The sequence below is a fragment of the Rhinichthys klamathensis genome, unplaced genomic scaffold, assembly GCF_029890125.1.
Source record: "Rhinichthys klamathensis goyatoka isolate OS25496 unplaced genomic scaffold, OSU_Roscu_1.1 h1tg000004l_1, whole genome shotgun sequence".
In the NCBI taxonomy this organism is placed as follows: Eukaryota; Metazoa; Chordata; class Actinopteri; order Cypriniformes; family Leuciscidae; genus Rhinichthys; species Rhinichthys klamathensis.
The window spans coordinates 5,274,710-5,295,328 of NW_026606557.1; the positions used below are offsets into that span (position 1 = coordinate 5,274,710).

At 38.9% G+C, this 20,619-nt stretch overlaps 2 protein-coding genes across 2 annotated transcripts; both read left to right on the top strand.

The window, feature by feature from the left end:
* Nucleotides 1-362: 362 nt before the first annotated feature.
* On the top strand, nucleotides 363-3,499 carry pgls (6-phosphogluconolactonase). The gene is made up of 6 exons (XM_056252568.1): nucleotides 363-470; nucleotides 695-961; nucleotides 2,229-2,336; nucleotides 2,435-2,536; nucleotides 2,775-2,915; nucleotides 3,006-3,499. The coding sequence occupies exons 2-6, from the start codon at nucleotides 695-697 to the stop codon at nucleotides 3,150-3,152; spliced, it is 765 nt and encodes a 254-aa protein (XP_056108543.1). The 5' UTR covers nucleotides 363-470; the 3' UTR covers nucleotides 3,153-3,499.
* Nucleotides 3,500-5,322: 1,823 nt separating this feature from the next.
* On the top strand, nucleotides 5,323-17,912 carry colgalt1a (collagen beta(1-O)galactosyltransferase 1a). The gene is made up of 12 exons (XM_056252294.1): nucleotides 5,323-5,694; nucleotides 8,509-8,619; nucleotides 8,699-8,816; nucleotides 9,756-9,890; nucleotides 11,198-11,402; nucleotides 12,046-12,165; nucleotides 14,468-14,544; nucleotides 14,647-14,753; nucleotides 14,840-14,972; nucleotides 15,413-15,540; nucleotides 15,625-15,831; nucleotides 17,467-17,912. The coding sequence occupies exons 1-12, from the start codon at nucleotides 5,474-5,476 to the stop codon at nucleotides 17,732-17,734; spliced, it is 1,830 nt and encodes a 609-aa protein (XP_056108269.1). The 5' UTR covers nucleotides 5,323-5,473; the 3' UTR covers nucleotides 17,735-17,912.
* Nucleotides 17,913-20,619: the final 2,707 nt, after the last annotated feature.

Genomic DNA, 20,619 nt, shown 5'->3' on the forward strand with positions numbered 1-20,619 from the left:
ATAGCCATGCACAGAAGTAGATTATATTAGAATATATGGAAAATACAAATTATACTATATTATTATATTATATTATATTATATTATATATCTTTCAACTGCACTGTGCTTGTGCTTATATAAATCCCACATAGCTGCCATGCACAGAAGTAGATATTAGAAAATAATTGAATAAAATGATAATACAAATCATATATAAAATTATCAACAACAATAACAAAAAAGCATCAGACATGCAAACTAATCGAAAGGATCATTTTCAGACCTGTGATTCAGTTGCTACGTGACAGCTAGACTGAATATATGGAAACTTCTATGATGGAAACCTCTATGAGGGGATTGATTCAAATCAAATGAGCACTACATTACCCAGAATGCAACAGCAAGCAACATTCGCTGTGATTGGATGTTCGTCAGATCGCATGAGCAGGACCAGAGACGAGAACCTCACTACTACGAAAACATTCCACGGTGAGTTCAAAGTCATTTTATCATTTATTTCAGCTTCCATAATTTAGCGTGGAAGACACAGAGCATCATTTTGTGCTTTTATTGCCAGCGGTTGACTCTTATTAGTGTGCACTCATACCCTGGTCAAGCTACTGTTTGACGCATGTATTGAGTCCTGATGTGTCAGTTGGCTTCATATCTGAATTGACTAGCATTAATCATTAAGCTCCTTTCCTTAATTTCAGATGTCTGGACGTAGAGTGGTGGTTTTCCCCTCTGTGTCCGAGCTTGGACCCACTCTTGCTCAGCTGGTGTCCTCTCGTGCAGAGAAAGCCCTAAGCTCAGGAAGAAACTCCTTCTCTCTGGGTCTTTCAGGTGGGAGTTTGGTTTCCATGCTGAGTAAGGATCTTCCTGCTGTGGAGAACCTGGACTGCAGCCGATGGCTTATCGGCTTCTGTGATGAGAGACTCGTTCCTTTCAGTGATCCTGAGAGCACTTATGGCTTATATAAGGTGAGACTGCGCAATCTGTTACCCTTAACCTGTAGAGCTCTTTTAGTAATGGAGAAGTCCATTCATTCAGACATGTGACTGGCAAAACAGCCATAGAGTTGCAGCACAGGCCTGTCAATTTTCCATCTGTTTCAAGCCACAAATATTTAGCTACCCTCATAAAATTAAAAACAAGGAAAGAAAAGAAACAGATATTTGAACGAACTGCCAGTTTTTTTTGACATGCTGTTGCTGGGAACTTTAATCAAAATCACTTCCCCTCCCTCTTGCAGCAACTTCTCTTCTCTGATGATGCGTTTACTGGCGCGAGGGCGGGATCAACCTGTCACTCACATGAGATCGACCAATGTAGTTTAAAGGGATAGTTCACCCAAAAATGAAAATTCTGTCAGTAATTACTCACCCTCATGTTGTTCCAACCCCGTAAGACTTTTGTTCATCTTCAAAACACAAATTAAGATTTTTTTATTAAATTTAAAGGCTGGATCACTCCTCCATAGGCTTCTAAGGGATTGAAACTTGCCGACCCAGAAAAGTTATGAAAGACATCGTTAAAATAGTCCGAGTGACTACAGTGGCTCAACCTTAAGTTTATCAACCGACGAGAATACTTTTTGTGCGCAAAAAAAACAAACAGAAATAATGACTTTATTCAACTATTTATTTATTTCCTTCTCTGTGGGCCTCGAGTGAGTTCACATGGTGTAACTGCGCAGCGCTTCTGTGTTGTACGTCACACGCATCATCACACACATGACCAGCGTCGGCCAATAGTGAGCCTACGTGTGACGTACAACACAGAAGTGCATCAGATTTCATGGATCCAGGACACTATTTCAGGATGCTTCAGGGAACTTTATCAGGATGCATAGTGTCCTGGATCCATCAAATAACTGGCCGTTAAAAATAAAAATCTTGGAGGATTTTTCCTCATTTTTTTAAATTAAGGCATTAAGATTAATTTCCAAAAGATGAATTTTGTATTTCTCTTTTTAGTCAACTTTAGCATGGGTGTGTTCACTTATGCTAAGCACTGTATAAAATACATTATGTATAAATATATAAATGCAAATATTTCTTAAATATATACATGCATATGTGTGTATTTATATATATCCAAAATAATTCTACACAGTACACACAGATATATTATGTAAACACAAACTTTTATTTTGGATGCGATTAATCGTTGCCCAGCACTAAAATAAATAATTAACTGGTGATGTCACTTGACCTATGAATACTGATTGCTTTTTATATCTTACAGAATCAATTGTTTGGGAAAATCAACATTCCAGAAGACAGGATTTTGGCTATAGATCCGTCTTTACCTGTGCAAGAATGTGCTGATGATTATGCCGACAAACTGAGCAAGGTGCGATTTCAGTTCATAGACAAAATAAATTGAACTCATTTGATGTTTTTGTTTTGTTTTTGTAATTCATAGCTCTTAATATAATTTTGTCATTTTAGGCCTTTAGCCCAGAGCAAATCCCAGTTTTTGACATGCTCTTGCTGGGTATGGGACCAGACGGACACACCTGCTCTCTCTTTCCAGATCATCCTTTATTACAGGTCTCAGATAAATTCATAATAAAGCAGCATCAGAGTTAATTTTCAGTAGATTAATGTAATAACGTATGATGATGATAACATGCTAATAGGAATATAACTAAAATAAGATTTCCGATACAACATATACTTTTAGTTTAGCATTGTTAAATCCCACTCATTATAGAATCCTGTTTATAATTTAGTTTTGAATTGTATTTTATTGGCTTTCTTTTTTTAAAGTGTCGATTTATCATTGTAGGAAAGCCAGAGGACAGTGGCCCCAATCTCTGATTCCCCCAAACCACCCCCTCGGCGTGTCACTATGACATTACCCACAGTTAACGCTGCTCGATGTGTGGTGTTTGTGTCAACAGGGGGCAGCAAAGCTCCTGTACTCAAGGTAAGAGCCTCAGAACCTGCTGTGTATCTACAACGATGAATGTTGCATTGATATTCATTTTTTATCCTGTGACTGTCTGTAATTCTGTAGCATGTATTGGAGGGTGGAGAAGGGCCCGCACTTCCGTCAGCTCTGGTGGCTCCTAGACAGGGAGAGCTCTTCTGGCTTGTGGACGAGCCGGCGGCTGCCTCGCTCACGTCTCCGGTGGAGAGGCCAGGTCCTGGGGCAAAGCTCTGACACAACTTCTAGAAGCACTTTCTAGTATTCTTATGGAGTCCTTAAAAAGCACTGTGTTTGCAAAATGTTTTTCTTCATAGCACTTATCATAACTGTAATTACTGCAGTTATCGTTATTACTGCAAACTGTAAAAAAAAAAAAAAAAAAAGAGAGAGAGATCTTTGAAGCTTTCAGAATCTGTCATAAATTTTTTTTTTAAACACAGTTCTTACCATAGCTTTATTGTCATGACAATAACTGCTGTGGAAATGATGGTTACCATTGTAAATGTTTGTTAGATGCAATAAAAAAAGACCAACATTTCTGAATACAATTTTAGGAGGTTAATAACCATTTCTGAAATTTTCCACTTTTGTTGTATTTCATTGTGTTGGGAGTGCAAAGAAAGAAAGAAAAAAAGCCATTATATGGTGTTATATTCAGGGTTATTATAGTTAACGAAACTAAACCTAACTAAAAGCATAAACAAATTATTACTTAAAATAAAAAATGTAACTTTATGTATTAAAATAACTAAAACTAAAATAGACATAGAGAAATAAATACAAAAAATATACAAAAACCTAATAAAAATTATAAAAATGAACTATAAAATTACTCAAATTTCAACTAAAATAAAAATGAAGACTGAAAATATTCAAGCTAATTCATACAAATGATAATACTGTCTCAAACATACTAAACCAACACGGGTTATATAAAAATTAAATGTAAAAACTTGCTAATAGACGGTGCACTGGTATTACTATGAATGGGAGAAAGTGCAACGTGCAATATGGTGGAATAAGTCCCGCCTTCTAAATAAAAGAGCCAATCAGCTATTGGTAAAGTCATTGCGCCACTGCAGCTGCCATTAGAAACACTGCTTATGACTGCGCATGTGCATTGTCTGGTCCAGCATGAAAAGTTTGTAGTTTGCAGGTTTTTTTTTTTTTTTCATGATTTGAGCGTTTAAAAACTAAATTTATGAGACAGTTGTCAGATTTTATTGGTGATTTCCAAATATAAAATTGAATCGTGAGCTTAGTGAACAGCTTTGGGGAATTAAATGTTTGCCCATTCAAAGGAGCCATACCTTCATGACTGAAATAACTGCCCGAGAGGCGTTTCAAAGATGGCCGCTGAGTGAAATGGCTTGCCTTAAAGGGACTTTGCTAATATTTTCTTTCATTGTTGAATACTGTTACAACGTTAACTTTATTTTCAGTAATAATAGTTAACATTTTATAATTTGACAGATATTGCTGTAATATACAGAGCACATAATAGGACATGATATTTTTCAAAGCTTGTGTGTGCTCTCGCAATAATTTTGCGTTCTCCCGAGAATCTTTGGGTTTGGGGAGAATCTTGCAAAACTTTTGCGTTCTCTCTCAAAACCTTTTGTAAGTTCGGACAAACACTTCCTGTTTAATTTTCCTCTGTTAAAGGTTTAGTACAGTACAGAGCCCCTAAAAGGAAATAGGGAAGGAAAACAATATGAGATGGGAGGGGAAATTATTATGTGTCAATGCTTTTGTGTTCTCTTGCAAACGTTTGCATTTCCCAGAGAAACTTTGCGTTCCCTCGCAAAATGTTTGCGTTCCCCCGAGAAAGAACACAAAGGTTTTGTGAGTGAATGCAAGGTTTCTTGGGGGAACACAAAACATTTGTGAGAGAACACAAAAGCATTGACTTATTATTTTTCCTCCCATCTCATATTTTTTTCCACCACTTGTCCCTTTAGGGACTCTGTAGAAATAGGTACCATACTGCTAATGCCACAGAAATTGATGGACGGGTTAAATACGTGGAAATAAATTCATAATAGAATCCGCAAAGACTACTAATTTGTTAAAAAGATTGATAATGGCTTATAATTGAAAGATATTATGGTAACACTTCACAATAAGGTTTCATTTGTTAACATTAGCTAGCTAAAGTATTAACAAACATGAACTAACCATACATAGCCTACTGTATTTGTTAAAATGTGTTATTATATGTATTAGTAAATGCTGAAATTAACCTTAACTAAGGTTAATAAAAGCTGTAGAAGTGCAGTTCATTATTAGTTTATGTAACTAAACCTTATTGTAACGTGTGATACACCAGAATATGAAATGGGTCCCTCCCCTTTAAACGTCAGCGTAACATCCCCTTTAACTCGCTCGCCTCGTCTTACAACTGCAGTGTTGTCAATGCAGGCTGATTTTGGTCGGCGGAATTATTTAAACTAAAGTTACCCCTTTTTAACTTTCTACCTCCTCGTGAACTGGGTGTGACTCTGGTTTATCAGTAAGGGATTATATGCCTGTTTGTAAAGAGTCTGTGCTGCAGAATGCTCTGGTTCGTGTTGTTCGTGTCGGTGCTGTGGTGCAGTCTGATGAACACTGGACCAGCTCAAGGATACTTCCACGAGGAGCGCTGGAGCCCGGAGTCTCCTATATTAGCTCCCCGAGTAATGATCGCTCTCATCTGCAGGAACACACAGCACTCTCTGCCGTATTTCCTCGGAACTATTGAGCGCCTCAATTACCCCAAAGACCGAATAGCGCTCTGGTAAGTGTGTGTGTGTGTGTGTGTAACGGCGCGTTCTGTTTCTGATGTCATGATGTTAGAATCTCTGAACACGTCATAATGCCCGTCTCTGTGTTGTTAATATCACTTAATTTTGATGTCTGTGAGCATCTGTCTGCCAGCAGCTCAATATGGAGGCTTGAAGGGACAGACTGGAGAGATAGAGAAAAAAAAGATGGGAGGGGTTTCTCCAGACTCATTCATCCCTACCAAGATTGAATTTATCCCGTAAATGGTGTCAGTTACCAAGAACGCTTCGAACGTCTTGACCTTGATTGAATTGTCATATATAATGGCAAGGGAATATGTGTTCAACTCCCTATTTGACTCTGCAGAAACAGGCAGAGTGAACAATGTTGACATTAGCTTAGATTTAGAAATGTTATTGATCAGCTGTATTAAAACATAATTAAATTATTACACGTCTGGAATACTTAATTCTGATTGGTCAAACTCTAAATTTAGAGTTTAAATGTTTTAGAATAATAACTGGTATCATTCTAAAAACATTTTAACCAAACGTTTGACCAATCAGAATGAAGCATTCCAGACGTTATAATTTAATTATTTGGTAAGTAACCATGTTAGAGGAATAATAATGTACAGTCAGATGGACAATGATTAGCTCATTGTGTTGTGCATTATTACTTATACATGTGTGTGTGTGTGTGTGTGTGTGTGTGTGTGTGTGTGTGTGTGTGTGTGTGTGTGTGTGTGTGTGTGTGTGTGTGTGTGTGTGTGTTGTTTTAGCGTATGGGTCTATTAAAAGTCTCTAAAAGTGGATTAAGCTATTTTCTTAATAATAAAAAGCTGTGATCTAGAGGTTAGTGCATATGCTCCAACAAGCTGATAGATAACTTGTGTCATTTGGTGATCCTATTTCCCTCCTCTTACCTGCACTATTTACTCTGTTTTATGTATACCGTATCAACAACAGGCCAAAAAACTTTACTGTATATTTCTTTATGTTGTAATTAAGTCCATCCAAATTAATTGGTTTCATTCATATGAAAAACATAATTTATATGACTGAATTCACCTGACTACATTAAGTTACACAAGCAAAAATAATAGTTTAGATTAAGTAGAAATGGCTTTTAAGGGTAACAGCTGAACTGAAGGGGAAATGTATGTCCATAAACATTGTAGTAATGCATTACAATATTGCGTTACTCCCTAAAGGTAACTAATTGCATTACTTATGGAAAGTAATGTGTTAAGTTACTTTAACAATCCTTTCAGCTGTGCAACCATTCAGGAGAATAAAGTTCAACACTTACTTTAGCAATAAAAAAAAACACACAAATGTGATGTTTTGCTTATTAGAATGGTTGAATTGAATTATCGAAGGTCAGCAGTTAAGACATTCAACATATTTAATTAATTCAGGTTTGTGTAATATTCTGAGTTTGCATTTCACTGTTTTCATTCATTTTGAGTAATACTGAATCTGTTTTTATGAGTGATACGAGTAAATGCTCACATTAGTCTAGATCTACAATAAGCATCATGTTCACACACACAGCGCACACAACACTTCTGCACTTACTCCTGATTTCTCTCAACATGGGGACAGGAGAGCTGTCAGTCTATAAATGAGAAAACAAAGTAACTTGCACTAGCCTACTTATGTGAAAAAGTAACTCAAATATTTTGTTGTAAATTTAAAAGTAATGTGTTACTTTACTAGTTACTTGAAAAAGTAATCTGATTACGTAACTCACATTACTTGTAATGCGTTACCCTCAAAACTCTCCATAAACCTTAATCAGCATTTTTTTTTTTGTCACCCATATAATCCACCAGGGGGCCTCAAGATGACATTTGTATTTTAATTAATATTAGCCTAAAATATTAGCATAATCAAACTCTACATTAAAATGCAAAAAAATACGCATTAATTGCAAGTGTAATGCAAATTAAATGTATTTATTATGTAATATAATACAAATAAAATAAAAATATGTATTTTCTCCCCTCAATAACTGTTGTTTTAATTGAAGAACACACAGTTCTTGAAACTTCCAAAGTCACACATGAATGGTGGTTAATTAATTTAATATTAATACGCCTAGTTTCTGTTAATAAAAAAGTCAGTTTGAAAGCATGCAACTTGATCATAAAAAAAAACAGCAAAAAAATACCGGACAAGGCCTAATATTGGGAAGCCTTCGAATATTGTGTTGGACAACTGGGGACCTTTGAGTCAAAGCATTGAGAACCACTGTTTCAAAATAGACTTTGTAACAATCTGGCTTGAATTCCTGTCCTGAATCCTGTACTGTAGTAATTGCTGTTGGCCAGAGTTGTGTTCTCACAGGTTTGGATGTGTAGACTCTTAGGCATCGCAGCTGTGCGCTGCTGCAGGAGACGCATCTGGCCTGGTGAAGTCATGTTGTAATGAGGATCTCTAGTCTTGCTAAGACAGCCAGAGAAAAGAAGAAGAAGAGCTCATCTGTTTGCTTTATCTCTGCTCCTGTGTTTCTATGATAACCAGATATCTTTGCAGTTTCACTTCTCTTGTTCTGCAACCCATTTAGTCTAGTTATGCTGTAAGGAAGTAGTTTAATTTAGAGCTTTTGTATTTCTTGATTTATTTTCCCTATGTCTGGTCGAAATGTACCTTATGCACTGAAAGATCCTCTTAAAATATGGTGTGATACTAGTGGAGGTAATCATAAGCTTGGGCCAGGGTTAACTCATGTAATGTTTAGTTTTTACCCGATGTTGTTCTTTGTAGAAAGTAAAGTGCCCATAATGAGCACCATCTCTATGTTTCTATTTCACTAATGACAGGGTAGCAACCGACCACAATATTGACAACACTACATACCTACTGCGAGACTGGCTCGTCAATGTACAGAAACTCTACCATTATGTGGAGTGGAGGCCGAAGGAGGAACCAAGGTTTGCCATGTTTCTTCACTTGTGATTTCGTGGAATTAGTGTATTTGTGCATTTCCTGGCATTTCTCTTACTTATTCAGAGAATATCATAATGAGGAAGGGCCAAAGGAGTGGACGAACGAGCGCTACGCCTACGTCATGAAGCTGCGGCAGGCAGCGCTCGAGTCTGCACGAGAGATGTGGGCTGACTATCTCATGGTGAGACTGCTAGTCCATTCTCTTTGTTAGGACCATGAATCTCTAAGTTGGTAAATAGAGACTTGTGGCCATTGGTGTAATTCATAAAAATGTGTGTTTTCCTCCGAAGCAACTTCCAAGGGGACTCTGAATAATTCATGCTATTAATTGAAAAAAAAAAAACTTCTGGAATGGCAAAATAAATAAGGATTGGTTAGTTTAATTTAATACTCAACTCTCTGAAATGCTTGATTCTTATTGGTCAGTCGCGACATTACGAGGTCAGTTATTCCAGCAACGCTCATCCGAGTATTTGAGGCCAGCGTTTCTTTCATATCTCTCGTATCACATTAGCCTGGCTCTGGTTAAGACCATTCTCAGTTGTAACTGAGTTATGGTCTTGCAAAGCGTCATAGACAAATCATTTCCAGAGGGGCGTCACCAACGGACGTCGCGGATAGACCTAAACCCAATCAGAGCGATGAAGGAGATGACGAATGCAGAGCGGCGGAGAAACATCTCCGAGTGTTGTTCTTTGCTCGGTTTTTAACAAAAAGGAAACGTTCAAATCGCTTAAAACAGACGCGATAGCTGATTCGAACGAGTGATGTTCGACGGCGGCATCCATCTTTGTAATGTAGGCTACAAAATCTGCTTCAAAATCCCAGCGCTGTCGTCATCGTGTAAAGCCCGCCCCAACGTTTCTGATTGGTGCCGCGATTTCGGCGGATTGGAAATGGGCTTGAATGAGCTCTTTGCCAGACTAACTTTCAGAGCAAATCTAAATTTGCCGGAAGTTGTCTGGGTTTTCCCTGGCTAGTATCACATACAAACGCAGCTGAATGTGCCATCTTGTGCCTTAGTTCTCGACTGTACTGTTAAAAATTCTCAGTATGAATAGTAAGCCTGTGGTAAAAGTGTTCATCTTGTTGCAAGAGCAATTGTTTTCTTGTTTTTCAGATGATTGATTGTGATAATCTTCTGATCAACCGAGACGTCTTATGGAAACTAATAAATGAGAACAAGACAATCGTGGCACCAATGATGGAGTCTCGCGCTGCCTACTCAAACTTCTGGTGTGGAATGTCATCCCAGGTACAGGTCTTGTGTATATACACTCACCGGCCACTTTATTAGGTACCCCATGCTAGTAACGGGTTGGACCCCCTTTTGCCTTCAGAACTGCCTCAATTCTTCGTGGCATAGATTCAACAAGGTGCTGGAAGCATTCCTCAGGGAGTTTGGTCCATATTGACATGATGGCATCACACAGTTGCCGCAGATTTGTCGGCTGCACATCCATGATGCGAATCTCCCGTTCCACCTCATCCCAAAGATGCTCTATTGGGTTGAGATCTGGTGACTGTGGAGGCCATTTTAGTACAGTGAACTCATTGTCATGTTCAAGAAACCAATTTGAAATGATTAGAGCTTTGTGACATGGTGGAAGTAGCCATCAGAGGATGGGTACATGGTGGCCATAAAGGGATGGACATGGTCAGAAACAATGCTCAGGTAGGCCGTGGCATTTAAACGATGCCCAATTGGCACTAAGGGGCCTAAAGTGTGCCAGGAAAACATCCCCCACACCATTACACCACCACCACCAGCCTGCACAGTGGTAACAAGGCATGATGGTTCCATGTTCTCATTCTGTTTACGCCAAATTCTGACTCTAACATCTGAATGTCTCAACAGAAATCGAGACTCATCAGACCAGGCAACATTTTTCCAGTCTTCAACTGTTAAATTTTGGTGAGCTCTTGCAAATTGTAGCCTCTTTTTCCTATTTGTAGTGGAGATGAGTGGTACCCGGTGGAGTCTTCTGCTGTTGTAGCCCATCCGCCTCAAGGTTGTGCGTGTTGTGGCTTCACAAATGCTTTGCTGCATACCTCGGTTGTAACGAGTGGTTATTTCAGTCACTGTTGCCCTTCTATCAGCTCGAACCAGTCTGGCCATTCTCCTCTGACCTCTGGCATCAACAAGGCATTTCCGCCCACAGAACTGCCGCTCACTGGATGTTTTTTCTTTTTCGGACCATTCTCTGTAAACCCTAGAGATGGTGGTGCGTGAAAATCCCAGTAGATTAGCAGTTTCTGAAATACTCAGACCAGCCCTTCTGGCACCAACAATCATGCCACGTTCAAAGTCACTCAAATCAACTTTCTTCCCCATACTGATGCTCGGTTTGAACTGCAGGAGATTGTCTTGACCATGTCTACATGCCTAAATGCACTGAGTTGCCGCCATGTGATTGGCTGCTTAGAAATTAAGTGTTAACGAGCAGTTGGACAGGTGTACCTAATAAAGTGGCCGGTGAGTGTATGTATGCAATGCTTCATGACACTTTCTTCAGAAAAATGGAAAAAAATGTCTGTATTTTTCATCAATCTATACACTAGGGCTACTATAAGCGAACTCCTGCCTACATCCCCATGCGTAAGCACGTGCGTAGGGGTTGCTTTGCTGTTCCCATGGTGCACTCGACTTTCCTGGTGGACCTGCGGAAAGAAGCTTCCAGAACGCTGGCTTTTCACCCGCCACATTCAGACTACACCTGGGCCTTTGATGACATCATAGTCTTCTCTTTCTCAGCCCGCATGGGAGGTGTGTGCCCTCAAAATTAGAGGCGTTCTAAACCTTCATGACTTTCTTTCTTTTTCACACATGAATTGGCACCTCTGAGTCCAGACCTTAAATTCACCAAAAAATGATGCACCTCTTGATGGAAATACATTTATGAGGTTTGGACTCAGAGGTGCCAATTCATGTGTGAAAATGATTCTTCATGTTCCCTCTCAACTGTTCTGTCACAGTTTGATCCTGATGAATCATTGTCATCCTGGAATATGGCTATGATGCGTCTTCCTACATGGTTGTTTAAGAAATGAAAAGCTACACACTCCATCAATTAGGGTTAGAAGAACTGATGCCAAACATATAACATGCTAGAAACACAATAGCACACTAATGATCCAGTCATAGACTCTTAAGCATTTGTCTATTTAAATCCAAACAGCTATTTTATTTTATTTTTGGCCGGGCAGTGTATTTTAAAGAATATTGACAATGAAAGTCAATGGGGTCCAAAAAACGTTGTTCCGCAGAAGAAAGAATGCCATACGGGTTTAGAAAGACATGAGGCCGAGTAAATGATGACAGACTTTTCATTTTTGTGTAAACTACCCCTTTAAGAGGATATTGTGCATATTATCCCACAATTTAATTTGCATTCTCTGTGGTTTTGCAGAGGTTCAAATGTTTGTTTGTAACAAGGAAACTTACGGATATCTCCCAGTGCCTCTTCGTGCCCACAGCACTCTGCAAGACGAGGCCGACAGCTTTATTCATACAGTGCTGGAGGTCAATGGTACGTTTTAGATGTACGAAGTAGAAAAGGGTCTGCCTATGTTTTTATCGAATGGAACGACCCCTGGTTACACTTTATTTCAATATAATAACTGTAAGTAACTTTGCAACTACATGTCAACTAACTCTCATTAGAGTATTAGTAGACTGTTAGGTTAGGGTTGGTAGAATAATTAGACATGCAGTGCTAGGTAGATTACTTACAAATTGTAATAACATGTAATCAATAGAAAAGTAACTAGTCTGAGTATTTTAAAATGTAATCTAATCTAATTACAAGTACTTATTTTTTTATTCTGATTACGTAATCCAGATTACATGTAATCAGTTACTACCCAGCACTGTTGACACGTACTTGCAAAGTTACTTACAGTCAGTTGAATGTCTGTTGGGGAGCATCAAAATAAAGTGTTAAAGGGGACATATCATGCTAAATCCATTTTTTTAGCCCTTAAATGCATTTTGTTGTATATTTGGAGTGTTTAGAAGTACAGAAAAGTTTAAATTATTCTCTTCAGGTGCTTCGTTTATATCTTTATATTCTGTTTTGGTCATATTTTTCAACCTGTTCCGATTTTTCTGTTCTCTATGACGTTTTTTTTAACTATTACGTCACAGTATTTGCAGCGGAACTGCCAAATAAGGACATTGACTTCCGGCCCACCACTTCGAGCAATCCGCCATTTTTATTTCTCGCTGCAATTTTGTAGTCCAAGCTAAATGATGCAGAACTTACCCATGGAACTTACCAAGGGGGTAATCCATCGACCGGAAGTTGAAGCCGGCCGGGTGCCGCCATGTTGTAGCAGAACTTCACTTGCGTTAGCATTTCCATTGACTCCCATTCATTTTGGCGTCACTTTGACAGCGAATAACTTTACATCTGAGGCGTTTAAAGACTCCATTTGTCCATTATTTATTTCTAAAGAAACACGACAATGTATAAAGGGCTCCATTACCTTCTATGTCACATTATGGCCCCGTAGAAACAGTTTTAGTAAAAATAGGCTAACGATTGCGTCATAACCACTCGACTCTCTATCGCGCTGTACAGAAATTACCGTACAGACAGGAGGAGAAGCTCGCAGGCAATCGGGGGGACGTCCCGTCAAGGGAGAAGCCCATAGATAATGAGTCCATAAAAGCAACGGAATACTTACTCCTGCTCACTCACGCCAAAGAACTCTTTGCTCAAGTTCCCCGTCTCTGCAAGATTAACGTTGGCAATTTTCACGCACAGCTACTAGAAGATTAACGTCTGTCAGACAGGTTGCTCACGTCATCAAGCTTAGTTTGAGTCGGTTTGAGTCTGCGCGTCAGGAACGGAAGTGCTCAAAAATCGCTAAAAATGGGCTTCAACTGTCTCAACTGAGTTCCAATGAGATGGCTCTGTCCACTTCTTATACTGTCTATGGAACTTACGAGAGGGTAAGTTAAAATGTTCGGTTGTTGGATGTAGTAACCCACACGCTTCATTACACCGTCTAATGTAGATGAACTGCCGTGCTTGTGTTGTGACAGGGCGCATGTTTAACTGAAAATGGGACCCGGTCGCGCGCGCGCACTCTCTCTCTTCGGAGCCAGGCGAAAGTGTAAACAAGACTTCACCGTCTCCAAACTAGGCGCTGTCTTGCTCTCTCTCCCTCGCACATATTAATCTAAATAAATCGACACGGTGGTAAAAGGTCGGAAGACCAAAGTTTCATGTGTAGCGCTAAATACAGTAACATACCATTGCGATACATCCATATGAAGACGTTGTTCTGCAGGTTCGTCGTCTTCATTTCCATCTCGCTCCGACTCTGGCTAGAACATGTAAGGCTGGCTGGACAAGTCTTCCGTTGTTGACATTTTGTTAATAACATGTGCATAAAACGTTTATGTGCCGCTAGATAATCGTATCTCTGCTATCAAACTACAAAAATGGCCGAACGGGGTGGAGTTGAACCGAGTGTCACCGCTACAACCTGGTATGAAGTGTCTCAATTGTATTTAAAGAGACCGCACCAAAACGAGTTGCTCTCAGACGCACATCAGAAAAGGGGTAGAAAAGGGGCCTGTGGAGCTATAATAATGAGGAATTCAGACCCAAGCATTGCAGTTCCGCTTTATATAGACTACAAATGTATGATTTATATGTAAAAAGGAACGATTTAAAAGCATGATATGTACCCTTTAACATATATAAAGCAGACAGTCTACTAATACTCTAATGAGAGTTAGCTGACATGTCATTGCAAAGTTACTTGTAGTTAGACGAATGTCTATAGTGGACCAATGAAATAAACTGTTTTCGTTTACAGTGAGAAATCCTCCAGTTGAGCCCTCCAGATACTTGGCCAAACCTGTCAAAAACCCTGACAAAATGGGCTTTGATGAGGTAACTGGGCTTTTCTTTCATCAAAATGGGTCAATTTTAACGATTAAATGGTTCTTCTTTGGTGACGTTGTATTCATTGAATGCTTTTCTGTGTTTTAATAGGTGTTTATAATCAACCTGAAGCGACGGGACGACCGCCGTGAGCGCATGCTGAGGGCTTTGAGAGAGCAAGAGATCGACTGCAAGATTATCGCTGCTGTTGACGGCAAGTAAGTTCACTTCTGTTACCGTCAAACAAATGCAGCGTTCATATCCGCGACAAAACATTAGCTCACAGCCTCTCCTTCTACACCAGAGCTATGAACGAGAGTGAGATCAATGCTATGGGAATCCACATGCTTCCCGGCTACAGTGACCCGTACCACGGCAGACCTCTCACAAGAGGAGAGCTGGGCTGCTTCCTGTCCCACTACAACATCTGGAAAGAGGTCTGGCACACATACCAGTTCATAGTGATCTAGTGAGTCGCCTAGCTGACTCTTATGCTCAACCAAGGCTGCATTTATTTGATCAAAAATACAATTTTCTACTCTCTTAATTTAAAATGTATTCCTGTGATCAAAGCTGAACTTTCAGCATCATTACTCCAGTCTTCAGTGTCACATGATCCTTCAGAAATCACTCTAATATGATGATTTGATGCTCGAGAAACATTTATGATTACCATCAATGTTGACAACTATGTTGTTTGGCTATGAACAAGGTTGCTTGTTCTTGTTTCAGGGCAGCGTAACGTTGCTACCTACATCTTGGAAGAGCCTTGTGTTAATAATCTCGAATAGGTAGACCGCTCACTGGGTTTTTGGAGAGAGTGTGAAAGTAGAGTAAGGGTTTTTGTGAGCATCTGTTTATGTGCTGTGCTACGCAGATTGTAGACAGAGGCCTGAAGACCTCGCTGGTGCTTGAAGATGATTTGCGGTTTGAGATTTTCTTCAAGCGACGCCTGCAGAATTTAATGAGTGAGGTCGAGAGTAAGGGTCTGGACTGGGACCTCATGTGAGTGGGTCTACTTTCATTGACTCACTTTTTGGTTCATGTATTGATGGGAGATTGTTCATATTGCATGTTGAACCATTGCAGTTATATTGGGAGGAAGAGGATGCAAGTGGACCGGCCTGAAAAAGCAGTACCGAAAATTCGCAACCTGGTGGAGGCGGACTATTCCTACTGGACCTTGGGTTACATGATGTCATTGCAAGGAGCCAAAAAGCTCCTCAAAGCAGAACCACTCCGTAAAATGTTGCCTGTGGATGAATTCCTTCCTGTAATGTTTAATAAGCATCCTGTGTAAGTACTACAAATGGAGAAAACCCTCTATACATCCCATACATGCCAATAACATTGCTTATAATTCTAGCTAAATTATTCCTAGATCATCTTCTAGCAGAATACAATTTTTTCATGGTGCTGTGATTTATAGTCTAAAGCGAGTTTTATAGTGTAATTGATGTCAGTCAATCAAAAACGCAGAACGCTAAAACCAGTGCTTAAAGGATTAGTTCACTTCAGAATTAAAATTTCCCGATAATTTACTCACCCTCATCCAAGATATTCATGTCTTTCTTTCTTTGGTCGAAATTAAGGTTTTTGAGGAAAACGTTCCAGGATTTTTCTCCATATAGTGGACTTCAATTACCCTGGGAAAACCCAGACAACTTCCGGCAAATTTAGATTTGCTCTGAAAGTTAGTCTGGCAAAGAGCTCATTCAAGCCCATTTCCAATCCGTCGAAATCGAGGCACCAATCAGAAACGTTGGGGCGGGCTTTACACGATGACGACAGCGCTGGGATTTTAAAGCAGATTTTGTAGCCTACATTACAAAGATGGATGCCGCCGTCGAACATCACTCGTTCGAATCAGCTATCGCGTCTGTTTTAAGCGATTTGAACGTTTCCTTTTTGTTAAAAACCGTGCAAAGAACAACACTCGGAGATGTTTCTCCGCCCGCTCTGCATACGTCATCTCCTTCATCGCTCTGATTGGGTTTAGGTCTATCCGCGACATCCGTTGGTGACGCCCCTCTGATAATGATTTGTCTATGACGCTTTGCCAGACCATAACTCAGTTACAACTGAGAATGGTCTGGTTTTAACCAGGCTAGACTTAATGGGTTGAAGGTCCAAATTGCAGTTTCAATGCAGCTTCAAATGGCTCTACACAATCCCAGCCGAGGAATAAGGGTCTTATCTAGCCAAACCATCGTTTTTAACATTTATATACTTTTTAACCACAAATGTTCTTCTTGCACTATAGCTGTGATGCGCCACACATCACATAATCGTGCGTTGAAAGGTCACACGTGACGTAGGCAGAAGTACCGACCTAGTGTTTACAATGCGAACATGCAAAGACTAAGTCAAACACCCTTTACAAAAAAAAATAAAAGGTAAAACAATGATGTTGGACGAGTTTTTTTTTTGAGTTTTTCGCCTACCCTACCTTTTTGAACCGGAACACGCATGACCAGCCGTGTGGCGCATCACAGCCAGTGCAGGACTAGCATTTGTGGTTAAAGTATATATATATTTATTTTTGTAAAATGACGAATGGTTTGGCTATAAGACCCTTATTCCTCGGCTGGGATCGTGTAGAGCCATTTGAAGCTGCATTGAAACTGCAGTTTGGACCTTCAATCCGTTGAAGTCCACTATATGGAGAAAAAATCCTGGAATGTTTTCCTCAAAAAAACCTTAATTTCTTTTCGACTGAAGAAAGAAAGACATGAACATCTTGGATGACGTGGGGGTGAGTAAATTATCAGGACATTTTAATTCTGAAGTGAACTAATCCTTTCATTTGTAAATGAATAAATGGCGGATTTAAATAAATGAATAATTTTCATATATCATGATACGTTTTGCTTTTGTCTAATATAAGATCTCGGTCTTCATCATCTTCACATCTAATATCATCACCTTCAGATCAGATTACATGGAGCAGTTTGAGACGAGGGACCTGAAAGCGTTCTCAGCTGAGCCCTTGCTTGTGTTCCCTACGCACTACACGGGCGAACCTGGGTACATCAGTGACACTGAAACCTCCACGGTGTGGGACAATGAGAGAGTGCGCACAGACTGGGACAGGAAGCGCTCGGGTAAGACCCGGGAACAGGCTGAGATCAGCACAGAGGCCCAAAACTCAGATGTGCTCCAGTCTCCTCTGGACAGGACGGCCCGAGATGAACTATGAGAGACATTGTTTTGGACTTGCTTCTGGGGGACGTTACACCTTAAAAGCACAATATGAGTGAGCAGCAGATGAGGCCCTTTTAGAGATTTCTTTTTTATTATTGTTGTTTGCCAGAAAAGAAGTTGAGCTTAAACCTTTGTCCCTTAATTTGTAGATTATCAAATTGGTAACTAACCATGAGCACAGCACCTGTTCATGCTGCGATTAAAGATGCCAGGTGTTTGAAAAACAGTTTATGATTCTCTTCAGTAACACATTATAGTTAGGTTCAATACAAGGTTCAATTTGTTTACATTAGTTAACTGGATTAGCTTAACAATAAAAAAACAAAAAAATCTTTTAAAGCATTTATTATCTTTGGTTAATCAAAAAGTTGTATCAGTGCTTATTATTTAAAGAGGACATATTATGTTTTTTTTTTTTACATGTTTAGCTTTCTTTAGTGTGTAATGTTGCTGTTTGCGCATGAAAAGGTCTGCAAAGTTACAAAGCACAGTCACTCCAGAGGGAACGCACACGTCACAATATTCCTCATTTAAATAATTCCCACCCAAGGCATACTCAAAGTAAAGGTAGCCTGGCGAGGCCTGGTTGAGTTGAGTTAGTAGTGTGTTGTGTGATGTTTACCAAACACGCTAAAGCGGTTGACCAATCACAACACACTTAGTCCAGCTGACCAATCAGACCACAATGTGCTTTTCATAAGGAGGGGCTTCATAGAGACAGGAACTAAACTGAGCGTTACTGACAGACTGGGTAGAGAGGTGCTGCAACAATGTAAAATTTGTAATAAAAAATATATTATGTGTTTGTTTTTTTTACATTCAAGCATGAAAACATTCTAGTAGAGCATAATAACTAAATCATGATAGGTCCTCTTTAATAGACTTGAGCTGACATGTACTTACAATGAACTAATGTTAACAAAGATTCATAAACACTGTAACAAATGTATTGCTCATTGTTTGTTAATGTTTTAACTAATGTTAACTAATGGACCTTATTGTAAAGTATTACCTTTTAATCAGTCTGGGTGGAAAAAGCTGAAATATGCACATTAAGCTTCTTTTTTTTTTTTTTTTTTTTTTTTGCAGTGTTCACATTCCAGACATGAACATAGTCATTTTATTAATAATAATAATAATACTAATAAAAGACACCGCATGTTGCTATTTTAAGGCATGAAGCATGTTATATTAACATGAAGGATGTTGTTATTTTTAGGCCTTGATACCATTACCACCTTTGTTGGCGTTTCAGGCTGTCACTTCCCCTCATCAAAGCCAACATCCGTACACACGCCTCACTCTGTGGTTTTGCTGTCGTATCATCAGGACAGAAATGAAAGGTCTGCACACATTCCACACGGCAACATCGGTCTTCGCTTCTTTGCTTTTTTTTTGCCTAGCAGGCTTCCAATGTGAATCCTTGCGAATGCGCTGTTTAGTCACTGTCATACTTATCAGTATGTATGTAACTGTAACTGTGACTGTCTCTGTATTTCACCAACTGTGCCTTAAATATAAAGAATGGTTAAAAACGTGTCACTGAAAGGAATATTATGTCTCTCTTTATTTTTTGGTGGAATTGTTAGATGGAGGCTGCATGTCATTTCTGTAGAGATACTGATTGTCGTGACCATTTAATTCGACATCATATCAACATCTATATCTATCTTCCAGGGTTAATTATATCACAGCTGCGTAGCCACAACACAAAAATGATGATGCTGGCATAGGCTTACAAACCACTATCCTGCATGCTGAATGAAGAGAGATGATCTTGGGTAAATTTAGCTTGAACACTTGATTCTGAACCATTTGTAGCATATTTAACAGGGGTTTCCCATGCGTATTATACCAGTGCCGTGAAGCACAACAGAAGCCACTATGATGTTGCTTGACTTTGTCAGACTGAGTCCAAAACAAAAAGTGTTTATCCGTTAATTTGTTAATTCAGTTTTTCAAAGCATGCTTGTGTATGTTGTATTGAGACTATGTTGTACTGAAATACGTACCTGTGTCACTAAACACTTTAACTTTGAATCAAATAAAGTAAGTGCTGTACAGAGCAAACTCCAGAAAACATAAGAGTTACACTACCGTTCAAAAGTTTGCCGTCTGTAAGATAATATAAGAAGTCTCTTATGCTCAGCAAGGCTACATCTATTTGATCAAAAGTACAGTAAAAACCGTAATGTTCTGAAATATTATTATTACAATTTAAAATAACTCTATTTGAGTATATATTAAAGTGTAATTTATTCCTGTACTGCAGAGCTGAATGTTCAGCATTACTCCTGTCTTCAGTGTCACATGATCCTTCAGAAATCATTGTAATATGATGATTTGGTGCTCAAGACACATTTCTTATTATCATCAATGTTGAAAACAGTTGTGCTTCTTAATATTTTTGTGGAAACCAAGATAAAAAAAAATGTCAAAGACTCTTTGATGAATAAAATAGCAACATTTATTTTAAATAGAAATATTTTGTATGTTTACTGTCACATTTGATCAGTTAAATGTGTCCTTGCTGATTAAAACTATTGATTTCTTTCAACAACAACAAAAATCTTATTGACCCCGAACCTTAGAACAGTAGTCTATGAGTAATTATGATTCATATGTGTTTCAGAGTTCAGTTATCTGTAGTTTTGGAGCCCACCTGGAGCTGTGAGTGTTTTCTGCACAAACCCACCAGATCACCAGGTCAGGAAAAATATATATACAAAAAATGTTTTTAAAAATAATGAATGTGTTATGTATTCAAAGTGTAAGAAATAATGTTTTTTTGCCCTACTTTGTACTTAATGGTCACAGCACATTACATTTTTAGAGTCATTTTAAATATTTATTGACAATATATGAAACCATTTTCCTAGG